Source organism: Anopheles bellator, chromosome 2, assembly GCF_943735745.2.
Source record: "Anopheles bellator chromosome 2, idAnoBellAS_SP24_06.2, whole genome shotgun sequence".
In the NCBI taxonomy this organism is placed as follows: Eukaryota; Metazoa; Arthropoda; class Insecta; order Diptera; family Culicidae; genus Anopheles; species Anopheles bellator.
In genome coordinates this window covers 20,988,642-21,005,518 of record NC_071286.1, presented here as the reverse complement: position 1 = coordinate 21,005,518, position 16,877 = coordinate 20,988,642, and the positions used below count along the sequence as shown (strand labels likewise).

Here is a 16,877-nt window from a genome sequence, read left to right as displayed (position 1 = left end):
CGACTTCCTCCCGGTGGGGGAGGGCAGGACGATTACTTCTTCTGTTCACAGCTGAACGTTTCAATCGCCGTGTTTTCCCGCAAGCAGCGTATCTGGTATTGTTTTCTCTTCGCTTTTCTTCTCCAACAATTTAAGCCCACTTTCGCCCACCTCGAACCACGGGGGTGTCGAGTCGTGAGTCCGTGTTTTCCACCAATCTACTCGTGGGACACATTTTTCACATCAAGTTCACGGTGCCGGGGTGCGACTTTGCGTCACCCTTTTGACACATAACACCACCCTTGCGAGAAAGACCCTCGTGTGCCGCCGTGGTCGTCGGCCGTGGGCGGCAGGCACGCGCGTTCAAGGGTCTCAGTGTAGTACACGAGTACGAAGTAGTACCAAGCTCTTCAGAAACAATCATTTGCCTCAAAGCACCGACGGCGGTACTCGTTTGCGCGGTGGCGGTGGCTTCAAAAATGGCCGTGAACGCGAACGACGTACTTTCGTCGGCCATTCTTTGATTCTCCCGCGTATGGTTTTGTCCTTCTTTTGTGGGTATTGTTTCGCTCATAACCTACAATCACAACACTCCACAACACTGGTGAATGGTGCAAATGGTGTTGAGAATGGTGCGATGCAAAGTGAAAAATAAAACACAACAAATCATCAGCAAAGCCCGGCAAACGTGTATCTGGGAACGACGGTGACGGTGCTAAAGTATGCGCTCTTTTTAATGCAAATAAATTTGTAGGAGAGGGCGGCCACAAGCAAAATGTCCGACTCGGTTCAAAATGAATGAGAAGGTGTGGTTCGTTCTGATGCACTAGGCTGTGGAAAGAAAAGTCAACGTCAGACAAATGAACGTTTTCTTATGACTGAAACGTGTGAGCCTATGCTTATGCTCCGGCGAGGTCTTCGTGTTTATAAATGAAAATATCTGTAATTTGGTTTGTTTGACAAGACACTTTTCTTCAATTGAGCTGGTATCTCAGCTTTCAAAGTGAGCAGTCTTTCCGGGACATCTCCGGGGTCGGTTGATCAACTGGCAGAAAAAAGATCAGTTCATCAGAATACATCATGACATAAATGAGCAAAGTTCCCTCGACTGCTGGGCGTTCCTTTGGAACTCGTTTTTTTTGTGCTTTTGATATCCTACTTCACACCTATCGAGTCACTGTGTGGGTTCTGAGGGAGGTTTCCATTTGCCCGCTGGTGCAGTGTTCCCTCTTACAGAGCCGGCTCTCTATTCCTGCCAACCGGAGTGGAAACGATGCAACAGTTGCCCCGGACTTCCTTCCCGTGCTGAGGGTGTCCTGTCATTGCGTGATACAAGAAGCCCAAGCACTTCGCTGTCGATTAACCCGCACGCGTACACTAGACTGGAGCCCATTCAAAAGGGGCTTTCTTCACGGTGCTGAATTGAATTTCTTGCCACGAGGATAGGCTTTTCTTGTCCGCACGTCGCCAATGCCGGCGATGCACTTCTAGTCTTAATGATGGTTCACACACAAAGAAGCAACAGTCTGCTGGCCGCAAGCTCGTCCGCCCCGTCACCTCGGCCGTATGCAGATCACCTCGTCCATGGTCCGTATGTTTTCACGCGTTCCGTTCGCCTCGTCGTTGTGCTGTTGTGCCCAGCGGGAGCCAACCCTCCTATTGTTCTCGGGCAACCGACCGCTGCAGCGCGCGAACGAGGCGGAAGTTTCACCACAATGTCCTTGGCAGGCGACACTCTCTACAGGAGGACACACACAGGACAGGACGGACGTGGTGTTATGCAAACGTGCGCTGCTTGTTTTGGGGACCGAGAACGTTCTTCCGGCGGGCGTGCGCTCGGGTTGCCACCGTGTTGTGGACCCCGCAAAAAGCCCATTAGCTAGGATGTAACCGCTTAATAGTGTGCGTTTCCGGTGCAGCGAAGAACACCACAACGCTATGTTACGAGAGGTTGTTGCTGCAAAATGTGTGTCGTCGCTGTCATTGTTGCCTATTTCTGTATCGAGCTGTTATTCAACCCGACAGAATGTCCCGTGCCCGTTCAGCTCAATGTATGGACCAGCGTAATGGACCCCCGTTACACCACCCGCCGTTCGATCTGGGTTTACGTAGGCCAAAGGCAGCCCATACATCTTTCTTCCGCTCACATTCTGGGTGGTGTCGGGCGCCCGTGTTTATCACAAATATTTGACTGTGCCCCGTTGAATTAGTCTTGTGCTTAAGCACTGCTACTTTTTGTATTACTGCAGGCTACGAAAATGTGGAACGTTTAATATCTGGAAGGAAGATCGAATCGAATCGAAGAGAAAAAGGATCGATCACAGCAGTTTTTAAATGTTGACATTCAAGCAATAGATGATCGTTTTATTATTTCAACACTGTCATCTTATCACAGTGAATTTCGTTGACTTAGTACATGGAGAAAAATTATGTTTCTACAATAGAAGTGCAGAGACCAAGGCATGATGCGCAAGCTACTAATTCTATCCAACAAAATACATTCTTACCAGGTGACCCCAACTAGTTGCATAAGACAGAAGGCATCACACGCAAAGTAAACTGCCGTCCAGAAAGAATCGTAAAATAAGAACGAAGCCCTTCGAAAACACAAACTTGTCCTTAAATAATTAAGAAACACTGATATCATATAACAAGAAAGCATCAACGCTCATAGAACGGATAGAAGAACAAAACAAATAGCAAAAAAACACATGTGACGAAGGATATCGGATAAGGAATCGATCTGTTCTTAAAAAAATCCATAGAGGAAAATGAGTCGAAAGACAGGAAAAGACTCGTAGAATGGCCAAAGGATGGGAAAAAGGACGAAACGACAAAAAAGTTCGTTGTCAGAAGGAAACGTGACAATAGAACAGAAAACAAACTAGAGAGAGGACTATTAAAGTGAAAGTCGAAGAGTAAAGATGTTTTCGAGATTTCGAAGTCCGCCAGAAGAAACACCAGCTCCAGGCGGGATTTTGAAGGCTCAATGACTTTGAAGGAGTCAAGGTGATAGTTAACGCCCGCCATTTGGCCCGAAGAGCGCAAATCGAGTATCGGCGCGCTTCAACTGGTGACGGGAGAGTGTTGATCGGGTTGTCAAGGTGTACACGTCGTATTATTTTCGACTTGTGATCTCTCCCCCGGAAGACTCCTGGTTGGGGCTCTTCAGTAGAACCTACTGACCAGTAGCACGATGTTCTACGGTACAGTTCAAGGACTTTATCATCACCATTGACCATTCCCTTTCACCGGTCCGCGTATCTAATTGTGAGAAATTCGCAAAATAATATAAGTCATTGTGAAATTCAAAGAACTCATCAATCTTCGTTATCATATTTTGAAACACCTTACGGATTGTCCATTACCTGGGGGCAATGTGAACTTCTCACTGTCAAGGACTTTTCAGTGAGTTGTTTAAACAAAAGGGGCGCACGAGTGTATACGCCATCGCCATGTTTTCCTACCGATTCTGATGGACCGCTTTGATGAGAATTTATATTGGACTCAAACGGGGCGCGGATGAGAGTTTGCGTGGGCTTGTGTTATTTTTTGTTTTGTTTTGGTTTCACCCTCATCTCCGGCAAATCATCGCTCCAAATCCGCTATCTAATTCCATTTCGCGCCCTCTTCCGGAAGGTGGTCGGCTTTTCAAGTTTGTGAGGGGTCGAGAAACACGATTCGTAAGACGACTATCGTCAATTTCGCGGAACTTCCTAACTTCTGTGGGCCACCCACACTCCCAGGCAGTCGCCGTGGTGTGCCGACAAAAGAACTTCAACTCTGCTGAACTGTCGCCTGGTGTCGCCCAAATGGAGTCTCCCTCGCTTGTTAATTCCAATATCAACGCAATTATTGTCCCGTAAAATGACACCACTTCACTCTCTCTCTCTCTCTCTCTCTCTCTCTCTCTCTCTCTTTCTATCGGTGTCTCTGTGGCGTTATTATGCGAGAAGCCGGCACTGTCAAGCGTGCTCCGCGCTTCACCCACACCCCCCGGGGGTGTCCTGCCGGATAAAGACAGATTTGTTTCGCAGATTGCCCGGGCCCCCGCTATTGTTGCCCGGTGGAACTTTGTGTTTTTCTTTCCACGGGTTTTCTCGGAGTTTCGAATCAATTTCCTCTTCGCGGGTCGGTTCACGCTTCGGTTCACGTGCGCGCGCTGAAAAGTACCATGCGTCTCCATTTATTACTAAATCAAGTCACACGCCCGGCCGCTCTGTCTCATTATGCCGGTCCAGTAGCTGTGGCGCAGCCATGGTGACAAAAAGCAATCCGAAGCTCGCGCCCATCGGAGAAAGCGCGGAAAAAGTACCAACTCATGGGCCAGCAACAATGGAACGCTTGATGATGAATAGGGACGGAGAAAAAAGCCACCCACCGAATGTCATCTTTCGACCTTCGCCTTTCGAAGCCCCACCGTTTTGGTTGGCTCGCTCCTTCATCGAAAACATCATCCCGGCACACAGCGAGTGAGTGTCGGGGCCGGGCGCGAGTGCTTGCTACTAAACATTATCCCCGTAAGGACCCTTACCGACGGGGGAAACGGGGTTCCTTTGGAAAGCGGTTCGGTATACTTTCAGCGTGGCCGAACCCAGCTTTAAAGTTATTGGGCACCCAAAACCCCGAGGTGAACCGGAGGTCGAGCTAATTCCGGTGCTTCTCTCGACGGTGGGGCGCATAAATCGCGAACCTCCATTGTTTCGATACAACGGTATAACAACAATAATCATTTATTCGCCGAATAAAGCGCGAGTAAGTGAAGGTCCCGGTCAAGGGACTTCCACCTTCTCCCGGGCCCGGTTCGGAAAAAGCGCCAGTGTGTAGTGTAGTAATGACGCTCGGCTCCACTGGTCCATGTTTTCGTTGCCAGACAAACGCCCAGAACCCACACAGTCCCGGGTCCCGCGCACAGACTGACGGAAATGAGGAGGTCGCCAAGGACGAGCAGAGAACCAAGGGTGGAGCAGAAATAATGAAGGCAAGTGTTTGCCGCGCCCAACGGCGACGCCACGCTTTATCCATCTTCATTTGGCTTTGTGTGGATGGTTTGGGCTTTTCGGCAACATTTCTGCTCTTTTCCGCTTTTCCCTCGCTTTGTTTTTTCGCACTGGAGACACACTGGAGCTGGAGTTCTCGCGGCTGCCGGCGCGGAGATATGGCTGCTGGCTGTGCCGCGAAAGGAAAAGTGGCCTGCATAATTTCGGAAAACAGTCGGAAAAACGTCGCATCGCAAACCGACAGCGCGCAGCAGCACCCGAGGCTGTCGCTTCGTCGGCTTTTTGCGGGCTCACTGGCTGGCACTAGTGGCCTGGTGTGAATGCCAATTGTTTGGCCCACGGAAGCTGTGGAATGCGTCGCCGCTGAGTGTGGACTGCTCTGGGTTCGGGGAATCAAGCAGAGAACTAGGCGAAGCGAGCCAACAACAGCGAGGGACAAATTTGCATTCCATTGAGTAAATTTTAATATTGGGCCAATTACGCGCCATTTCGGGGAGAGAGAGAGAGAGGGGGTCCATCGGGTGAGTGGTTTTCCGTCCACTTCCGTCTATTTTTCTTTTCGCTTTCTCGTGAACGGCGTGCGTCCTCTCGCTCCGGTTGAAGCTACGTTGATTGCCGTGGCTTATGCTATGACCGGATTGTGTTTTCGTTTCGTCCAAAACAAAAATGGCGAATTGTGAATAGAGAGAAAGTTGGTGTGAATTATTTGTCACCCACTTAAGTGCATTATTGGAAATGGGACCGCGGGCGCGTACTTGAGAGGCGCTATAAAAATTCTATTGTTCACTTGGCCTTTCCGTGAACGATATGTTGATGTGGTTTTGGATGTTAACGGGTAGTGATGGAGTTTAATGGAGTTGTTTGCGAACGCGCGGGACTTCATACTTAATCGTCATTACTACAATCATGCATCTGTGCATGATACGCTCTTATTTGAGTGATTTCTGTTTTCTGTTTTTGTTTTTGGTTTATATCGCGGTGCGATGCAATTACCGGAGATACGGAGTCAGTTAGTGCTTTTCGATGTGTTTGAGTGCCGTTTTGGTCACCAAAAAAAAATCCACCAAAATGAAGTGAGTAACGATGAATCACAGTAGATCGTACAATTAAAATGTCAATCGTAGTCTTAAAAAGTGAAAGTGTGAAGGATTGATCCATCGTGTGTTACAATTGATTTGAATGTTGAGTAAAAAAGACACCAAAATTACGAATTTATATACTAAATCCCGTAGAAAACCCCTGCCTTTTTGATCGGTTAATGTTGATCGCCAGCCGCTACGGTTCCTTGAAATGACATCCTTTTGGAGTGTAATTGTTATGGGAATAACTCAAAGATTGATTCACTAGCTGCGTTAATATGAAAATGATTAAATTTTTAATAGACATGAATTATGAGATGACTAAAAATCTGTAAGGTTTACAATATTGTATGGATTTAATAACGTTTTTTTTCATTCTCAGAAGAACGGACCGGGACGTATGTACGTTGACGGTTTCGATGGCCATAATTTATTTGTGTATCCAAGGGCGATTTCATTTATTGGTTCTGAAAGTTTCTCAACAATGTACCTTGCTGTGGTTGGCCTATCGTTAGAAAATTTAGTGTGCTTTTGCAACTAGTCAAGCTCCAGAGAAATAGATGCTGTACAAGTAATATTAAACACGAAGAACGTATACATTAAAATGGCTGTCTGCTTGTGGCGGCTACTATAATATAAGTCTTGTATATTTATTTGTCCGCTCTACTTGCACCCTGCGTGAATAAGTGAAATCCTATGGCAATAAGGATTTCATCTCTTCATGGCATGAACCGAATTGTTGGCAATTCTGATTGCACTATGGCCACCGTCGAACAGGAACTAAAAATGACCCAAAAACGCAAACATTTACCAGACCGTAATTTTCCGCTCACGTCAACCGTTGGCTTCAATTTACATTTTCCTCGCATGGAGATCGAAACCCACCCCCTCCCGGAGAGGACAACCAACTACGACCACCAACTGTTCTTCACGATTCCACCGCACACTAGCTCTTAATCACGACGGCCCCACGTAAATTGCCCGCCGGAATCGGGCCCGCGGGGAGGCAACCCCATTGCGCCCTTTGAGGTGGCGAGAAAACTTTCTATATCAATTACGAGGTCACATACATTTATGAAGTCTCCCGAGGCGCGCACCACCCATCACGGGGGGTTGTATGATACCGGCCCAGTGGGCCCAGTGGGGGTCAGAAAAATATTAAAATCCTTTCCACCGAACCTGCAGTGGACCACCATCACCCCCCAACACCGGACAGGGCCCCGGACTAATGGTTTTCGGCGGCGAGTCTATTCGCCTCCCGAACTTTGCTCCCAAAAAACTTTTCGCCACCCTGTGACAATCAACCTGTGCCGCGTGTCCACCACCACCACCACCCTTTGGTAGTGGCCGGAAAATGGCGGAAAAATATGTCCAGCGTAAATTGAATGTGCGGTAAACGGTGGTGTGGTGTGGTTTGGACAATTTATTCCTACACCTCCCAAAACACAGAGGGACGACCAGGTCAGGACGAAAAAAGGGCCAACGCGCGGAACGCGTGGCGAGCAGATATTAAATTACTTTCAAGCTCTCCTCTCGTGTGTGGCCGCTGAGGTGAATCGAGGCTCACTTTGCTCGTGGAAAACTCCCCATTTCCTATCGTGCGCACCTCCGGGCGACAATCTCAACTGTCGACGGTGCACGGCGGCAACCACCATGATGGTAGACCAAAGTTGCGTTTGAAGCGTCGGCATCATCTACACCACCTTCTGACATCGCATTTCGCCCTCCAGGAACCGCTCGAAGGGCGGGCCGCAGAAAAACTGGAATCAACTTAAATTGCACACGAAAAGTTGCCCTACGCGGCAGCGGCCTGCGCGCGATGCTCATGACCTGCCGTGGTCCCGTGAAGGTATCTGCCCTTCGGATCCGTGCGCTAATTATGCGCAAACTTGGTCCGGGCGTGCGCCTCGTTCGGGGCGTCGCAAAGTGCATCATCTCTGTGACTGCTCACAGCGCGCCGCGTTTAATTTATCGTCACCTGCATCAGCATCGTCGTCAGCATCGTCAGACCGCCCGGCGAGCCTGTGTGGCGTCCTTTTTTAAATCTTCAGCATCTCCCAAACGGGCTGAATTTGGCTGCAGAAGAGACTTGCGGATCTGCCCGGGAAATGTATTCACAAAATTGAATTACATGAACAAAGGCACTTTTGAGCCACGCGTCGCGCGAGTACGGGATGGCGGGATGGCACGGGTAAGTCCTGACAGAGACCGCGCGCGCATACCTTGATTGTAGGTGATGCGGCACACGTTGTTTCAGCCAGAGCCGCCCCCCCCCCCAAGGCGGTACCGTTCATTAGTTTCGATGCCGCCCACATACCACATTCTTGCAGTGACCTTACTACCCGGGTGGAGCGGGTTGACTCAAGGAGTCCTCTACACCCGGCGAGGAGAATTTTAGACCCGACCCGCCCGGTGTGTTAATTTTTCATGTAAACGAAAGCTGACTTGGGGGCTTCAACAATGTGCAACTCAACTTTCAATTAACGTCCCAATTTCTGGCGCTGGCACATTTCATCGGACAAAGTATTCGTTTTGACGGGGAGGGCTTCACAATTCGTGTCGAGTTCGTGAAGCCGGCTGCACATAGCTACGGCGAAACATAATTCCCGCGTTATGCTTCCTGCTGCAACCTTCCAAATCCGGAAACAGCGATTTTTCATGCAAAACACTACGCTCCGATGCTGAAGTGAGAATGAGTTCTAGAGAGCAATGGACGGCCCAGCGTTGTGGTGAAGTGATTCCAGTGTTACGTTCAAACGAACGGCGGTGCAACAGCTTCCTGGATAATGGAAAATCTGGGGCAAATTCCTGGCCAGAAGCGACCTTCACGGACTGTAGCTGTAATTGTGTCCGAACCCCGGCGCTTTCTCGACGGAAGCGCACTACATGGTTATTGTTTTTGTAGCTGACGGTTAGAAACAAACATGATTTACTACGGACCAGACTCTCTTGGGGAGGCGCGCCCTCTCTCAGCAGCACGAAGCTTGGTAAACTTCTTGTAACTTTGTAACACTGGGTAGCGTGTAGCCTTTGGTGCTTTGGAGCCGCCTCCATTGAAATGCGATACATTAGAGACTTCACCTTCGGCTCCGGGTGGTGGTGGTGGTACCGTTAATGAACAAAGTTGCTACTCGAGAGAGTATCGACAGCATCTCACTCGGCTTGGCTTTGGCCGCTCCTGTCGGGTCCCTTCTCTGCCCCGTCACCGGATTCACCTAATCCACCGGCCCGATATTACAGTTTCGGGGCAAACAGCGCCAAATCCTTGGGCTGAAAATTAATGGGGCGCGTACGAAGCATAAAGCAGCTTGGGCCGTTGTTGGAGCATGTTTCTTCTTCTGCCCCACCAGCGCGCTTACGGCTAAGTGCGGTGTTTATTTGCATTCAAAGTACAAGCATTTCACGGCCAGCAACACCACGGACGGCACTGACTGAGGTGGGTCCACCGGTGTTTCTTTATCGGGCATTCTGTGTAACCAGTGGGCTTATATTGCTTCTTAATCTCCGATAAACGTCAAAAAGGAGCAAGCAAAAAAAACTGAATGCTTCGTTCGCTGGGAATTACTGCTCTCCTGAAATCACCTCCGGACGGGGCAGGACTGCTGCTGTGAGCAGGTCCCCCGATCGATATCCGGTATCAACCGCTATAAAAAGTATCAGCAAGTTTATGATTTAGTGATGGGAATGGGACACACGGCGCACGGGATCATCCTTGGCCGCTTTCTTCACGGCAACGGTGGGGCGGCACCAAGGGGGTCTCGTTGTAAAGATTTTACGGCTGATAGGAAACACATACACGCCGCTCCTCCCCATGATGGTCTAAACAGGCCCCTCCCAGCCCTGGAGTCCTGGAACAACAACAGTAAATGGTCAGCCTTTTGCATCGTCGTGTTACGGTTGTCAGCTGTGTCGGAGCCGGGCCGGCCACTAGGTATCGCTTGTTTTCGGAGCTACTAGCTCGTAAAGCAGCGACATTTATGACTACATCACTTGCCCCCGCAACTTCGTGTCGCAACAGAGACCCCTGCGGCGTTACATCCCGTCCTTTTCTTTTTAGTAACGTTTCCGTTGGCGCGTTATCAAGCATGACCGATAAACATAAAATTGCAATAAACATCCGGCGCTCCTCCGGCACCGTTCGGCTGATCTCTGGGTCTGGGTGCGACGCAGGGATCCACCTGAACGGCGTAGTAAAGCTCTAATGTACATACGCGCTGTGCTGTGGCTGACTCACAGATGGCCGCCTGGGCGTGGGGTTTTTGCTTACCTTACGACTCCCGGTTCTAACGACACTTCAATTCGAGAAGTGTGTGATTCTCGACCCTTAACATATACCGGCTGTCCTACCGATACGCAGCGTGTGTACCCTTGAGCCCCTTCTCTCAGGCCACCGCAGCCTCATTGTTTGCAGTTCTCAATGGGTGTCGAAGAAGAAACTTGAAGAAGTAACATATCGGCAGCCCTCGATGGGAGTATCAGCGTCACTGTCTTGAAAAGTTTCTGTTCTAAAACTGCCCATTCCTCGATTCGGGCACACCCCATACGCACTCTGAGACCCCGAGACTCGACTGTCTGATCGATCGAAGGTTAACGGAAGGCGAAGAACCTTCGCCTGGTGGGGGGGGAGATTCACCATTAACCTTTGACGTGGCGTTGGTTCAGGGGCCAGTATAGGGGCCAGAAAGTGATCAATAAATCTCGGAAGTTGTCAGTGCCGCCACGCGCGCTCGCCCCTAAGCGGCTCCGAGGTCCAAGGACCCGATCCCGTCTATATTATTTATATGCAGACCGTTACATTATTTAGTCCGCCGTTCGGGGTCGGACCGTGGCCAATGGGTTATGAATAAAGCGCGATGCTACGTCCTCCATCTCACAGGGGTGCACTAAAAGTTGTATGTTGGCGGCGAACGATTTTCGCATAAACTTTGATTAGGTTTCGGTTTTCCCCGGTCGGCAGTGGTCCAGAGTTACAGGTAGCCGCGCCACGAGTGTTCATCAGAATGTTTGTTTGTTGTTTTTTTTTTCTGTTCGGGTCGGTTAGGTATCGAAGGGTTATGAAAAATGGAACTAATTTCGTTCGTATTTCCGTGTTTTTCTTTCTGCCCACCACAGGTCTACACGTCGCACGAAGACACCCGCACCACGACGGACAACCTTATCTCCAGCAGCCTAACGCTTCGACTGCATCTCCAGAGTTCGCACTTCGGATCGGGCCTGATGCCGGGGCTGTTGGGTGGAGCTTCGGGATCGGGTGGAGCGCTCCTGCTCCGGTGTACCGCCACCATCGGCAAGCTCTACGAACGGTACACGGAACTCGAGCTGGGCGTGCCCCAGCGGGATCCGATACCGGCCAGAGGTAGGTAAACCCGGCTGTTGTGTGGGTTTGATCCGATCAGCTCCCATTTTATGGGCCGGTAGGGTCTCGTCCCGGACCACCACCCTACTGAACCGCAATCAATAGAACATGTAGGATATAGTGGTTCTATCGGCTGATGCACCGTGTATTTGGAGAGTGTCGTTACTAAAAGAGGAATACTTTAGCAATTTTTTATTCCAACTCAACTAGTTGAATAAGAGTACTTGTCAATGCTTTTTTTCAATTTGCTTCCCATTACGTTATCTTATGTTTACAACTTATCCAAAAATGCTAAGAAAATGGAACGCTCAAGGTAACAAAACACAGACAAATTGGAAATCAATTTTTTGTATCAACCGATTGACTAAATGAGATGGGAATGATGAAATAATTTACAAAAAATTGATTTTATCAGAACGCTTTATCGATATCATTGTGTTGTCACCAATATTCCCGATTCATTAGACTTTGATTATTAATTCAGTAATAGTATTAAATCCACTTTAAACCGTAACTTTCATACTTTGACGTTAATCTTTGGAAACTTAAACTCATTCACTAAACATGTATAATACTATTCACGGGTTCAACATAACACAGGATAGCCCTAGAACCTCTGCCTAACGCATCCAAAATAAAAAAAAGGAACAACAAACAGCATTCTATTGTTCTTTCCATTCTTGGGAAAAATCCAAAATTGGCAGAGACACACTCTCCTAACGAAGTTATCGTTTTCGCGAACACAAATTTCCCAAACGCCTGCACGCCGTCCTCTTATTCGGTGCTCCTTCTCATTATCCTGCGGCGCTGATTAGACCAAAATAGAACGAGTAAAAATTTCAAACAAAACATAGTCACCTTGAATGAATGTTCAAACCCTTATTGACCACTGCTACACGGGCCTGCTACAATGAGACGGCTTTTCCGAGTGTTTCCGGTCACACGTTCGAGAAACGGACACAAAAAAAGGCCTTTGCGCCGACTTGTGCGACACCGCTCGGGGCGGGCTGCCGGAAACCGGAACGGGCGAAATGAAGAGAAAACTCAATCAGGGGAACGCAAAGCGAAATCGACGAGCACTATCGGCGCTGCCTTTGATTAATGGCCGTCGCCACCATTAAGGACGCCCGTCGTCGCCGCTTCGTTAGAACCGTCCCCGATCCCCGCACCGGAGTGAGTTTTCGTGGAGATAAAAATACTGACGCACGGAAAGGATTCTTCGCACGGGGAGAGGATATCCCGGTGACTCCCAGGAGCTTCATCAGTCGCTCCCGGGACCGAGAGGCCGGCTGAAATTGGCTCGAAAGCTAATCAACAGATGTTTTTCCGGACCCTGGCCAGGGACTAGCCCTCTGCCGCGCGGGGGTGGTCGGCACCATCATCCCCTGGCCTCCTCCCGTGCTAGTTGATGACGTTCTTCGGCTTCACCGAAAGGCTGTGGTGTATGTTTTTCCTTTTCTCTTTTCTGTTCTTTACTCTCCCCCCGAATTCTGCTTAGGTGGCCAACCGGGGGGTCAGCTAGGGCCAGCTTCTTAAGATGTTGGAGGGTAAAATTGATTTATCATTCCGGCGCGGTGAAACCGACAGCGAAATGGGGGACCCAGTCTGCGCCTCCTCGTGTGCCGGACCGGAAGGATGATCAAACGGACATTTGGGGCCAATTCGAGTGGATTATATTAGTTCCGCTTGAACTGAGCACCGCCCGTCAAGGAGCGGGGAGGGCCAAGCAGGGCTACCTAGGCCAGCCAGCAGACCAACCCTCTGACCCCCGGCCACCACCGAGCGCACCAGACAGAGAGCGGAAGAAAAAGTTACAACCTCATCACACGATGACTGCCCCGGAACGCGCCCCGAAAGGCGGCAGCATGCGTGCCCAGAGCGTACACTGTGGGCGGTGGAGTCGGAGTTCCTGGGAGTACCAAGCGAACCCCGAACTCCGTGGGGATGGCTAGGATTCGCCAGGCCGGGAAAGCACCACTCATCCATTTGGTGGTGGAGCCCCGTGAATCGCACACAGCCGCACTCTTAATCAACCGAATAACGCTTTTCCGACACAATCTGATTAGGATGATTTGGCGCTTCGTCGAATGTCTTCAACATGCACGCGCCCATGGTCCGATCACTCCCGAAGCCGAGGCCTCGTGGATGCTTAGAGTGTGTTTCCTCTGTTTTTCATTCTTTCGATTTTCTTTGGAAAAACGGACGCTTATTGTCGCAGGCGGGAACGCGAGCTCGGAACGCACACTACGCGAGAGCCGCACCCCATGATGGGTCGTTTCGATTCCCGGTCCCAACCGCCGGTGCACCGGCTGAATGAAAAATTTCATCACCGGGTCACGGGCCTCTGCTCTTGTTACGATGACTTTTTTTCCTCCCCAATTTCACGTTTTGTCTCCGGCTGGCTCTGTGAAGAAGTTCCAAATTTAAATCAAAGCCACCGGACAATGATGAGGGAACAAAAGCGTGTCATGATCATGAAAAATGGGAGAAAAAGATTTTTAGCTCAGATAAAAAAGGATGAGCTGAAAAAGCATAAAAAGAAGGGGGGTACCCCACAGTGAACGGGATGGATCTGTCGTCGGTGTCCATTTCCCGGAAGAAAGGTCCCGTGCCAGAGAATCACTAACACAGTGGCGCCCCCTGCGATAACGCATCCGAGTAGAGATAAAAGGGCCGCACTGGTAGGGCAGGATTAGAAACGAATCTTAAATAGGGTTTAATTGATTAATCGAACAATCAAATTCGCTACCCATTTGTTTTTGGTGGGATCCTTCGGTGTTGTTGTCCTCTCGAGATGTGCTCAAAGAAATGGTTAGATTGGTTGGTTCGTGGCAAAACAAAAAGTATGTAATCACGCATGAATTGCAAGGAATCGGTCTCTTTTGTATCCTGCACCTTAACAGGTCCCTCTTTTGACTGATGAACCAGAATTATCAATTACTTGTTCGTTGAACCGATGAAGGAATGTGGCTATGCTTCGGTGCAGACTGTATTCTGTTGCGTAACATGCGTAGCGTGTGGTGCTCGGCCACGTACAGGAGACGGAAAGTTCTATCAGTTCTTGTAACAAAGGGTCCATCAGTTCTTGTAACTACTCCAATTATTAACTGCTTAAAAGATCGTTAATTTGTTGCTTGTTCAATTCGGTTCTCCAACTAATACAGAAATTATGTTTCGAAATATGTTTTGAAATGTCAAACTAGAATCCCTAGAATAAATGGCCTCAATCGCGTTTAGCTTTTTTACAAAGTCAAACAAACAAATGGTTCCCCAAACCACAATTCCTAATGTGTTCTACATCTTCCGGTTCTCTTACAGTGACATCATCGAGCGCAACAAGGATACTGCCGAGTGCGACCGGGCACTACTGGATTACGCTACTTGTCGCCACAGTCGCACTGACGACGGCGGTGCACCGCAACCTATCGCTGATCATCAGTCCGTTTGTGCCCCTCAGTCTGCCCGCGCTTCGAAGATAGTTTGCTAGTCTGCGCCGCTGACCGCATCGCAGTGTCGTTGGCACTGCCGCAGCTGAGCGTCACTAAGGCGCGCGGGGCGATGTACAGCGCCCTCGGGGGAGTCCTTAGGCAGCCAAGAAAAACGGTGGCCCCGGCTCCCTTCATCGGCCACAGCTGCTACGTGCGACGTGCGACGAAGCGTGTTCAGCACACGACAGACAGACACACACACATCACAAACGGAGCTTAATGGAGGAAAAGGGGTTAATAGGCGTGTGGGTGTGTGTGTTTGATAGACCGATTTCCAGTAACCGGAACATGATGGCTAAACCCAAATGTCAGAAAAGCTAAACCCAAATGTTAAAGATGTAATTTCATGTGGTGTGGTCATCGTAGTAACGAAAATACAAAGTCTGTAGAGAGGAACATAAAACCGAAGTCGGGGCAACCACGGATGACCCCTCCCCCACCGGGGGGGAGTGTTGCTAATGATGATAATTATGATAATGTTGCTGCTGCTGCCGCGGCCACTGCTGCTGGTGATGATGATGAGTGTTATGCAGCAGAAGCTAAGCTGTACTATGTGTGCGTCGTTACCGTGGCTTCGAAACTGATTCGAAACTGTAATGGCGCTGATAATTTATTTGAGTATTTTAATTAACACCGTGCGCCCTGGGACACCCTTAAGAACGCCGAAAACAATGGCCAAATGTGAACAGTGCGATAAAAATCGACTAATAATATATTTTGGTCGCTGATTTGCAATTTGCTTCAACCACCAAACGAACGAATTCGGAGTGGGACCCACCGGGGGGGCATTCCAAAACGCGCCACCGACCCCGGGGGTCGTGTTGCTGCTTGCTACTCAATTAGTATTTCAGAGCATCGTTGCAGAGTGTGGTGTTCCCGTACCCGTCCGGTGCCGATGATAGCAACGAAAATTGGGCTCCCCGATACATTCGATAAGTGCAAATAGTAATTTCCTCCGACCAATAATCACCGAACCGAAGCCGGAACGGAACGCAAATCGATTTTGCTGAAGCGGTCCAGGAAGAGGACGCATACAAAAGCGTGTGGGCTCTGGAATGCATCCGCGCGGCCACTGCAGCAGAGGTGTTTGATGTTTAACCACACCACATTCGAAAGAGAGAAGCAGAACGCAATTTATTGCTGCCTGCTGCTCCGATCCCTTAGAGAGAAAGAATATACAGCTTTGAGGGAGCCGTCCCCAAAAAAGGACGATTGTCTAATCAAATGTAAACATGAGGCTTGAGTTTTGACGCGCCGGTGCACTGGAAATGCGCTAATTTCCTCCCACTCGGGATAATGGAACCACTTTCCGGGTATGGAATGCGCACAGTGTATCGCTTCGGCCCCAATATGTGTTGGCCAGCATCGAGATCATCTCACCAATATTACACCGCCAGTGATCACCTCCAACCTTGAAAAGCAACGCCGCCAAACGAAGAAGAAATAAACCTACATCCAAATGGCTGCAACTTCGGGGCTACCATAACGAAGCCCTCTGTGGGCTCTGCATTAAACGTTGACCGCGTGAAAACGATTCTCGCCGCTGCTGGCACACAGAAATGAACCTGTGTTCCAATTTTATGCGCAGACATTCCACCGTTTTTGTAGCGCCACCTTTATCGGTACACTATCGATTGAGAAAAATGCAGCACACTGGGGTGGGCTGGGCGGGCAGGGGCTGCACTAACTGCACTTGCAAACTTGCTGAGATGGCAATCGCGTGGCGTGAACGGCGGAGTGTGTACCCGATGTTGCTGATGATAACGAGGTCAGCAGGCACACGAGAGGTCGAGAACGGCGCCAGTAGCAGCAGCACGAGTAGTAGTTTGGTGAGCGAGAATTTAATTGAAAATGAATAAATGAAGTTATGCCGCTGCCGCCGCCGCCGCCGCCGCCACTGCCACCGTGGGATGCATTTTCTTTTGATGTGCACTCCGCTTTCGGCGGCTGGAGCTGGAGAACGCGTTATGCATCA

The 16,877-nt window shown here is 49.5% G+C and overlaps 1 protein-coding gene across 1 annotated transcript in view; it reads left to right on the top strand.

The window, feature by feature from the left end:
* Positions 1 to 14,893, top strand: part of LOC131207169 (uncharacterized) — a 102,199-nt gene extending 87,306 nt beyond the window's left edge. Inside the window, exons 6-7 of the mRNA XM_058199780.1 lie at positions 11,171 to 11,414; positions 14,733 to 14,893. Coding sequence (XP_058055763.1) covers positions 11,171 to 11,414; positions 14,733 to 14,893 — 405 coding nt within the window. The remainder of the gene's footprint in view (positions 1 to 11,170; positions 11,415 to 14,732) is intronic.
* Positions 14,894 to 16,877: the final 1,984 nt, after the last annotated feature.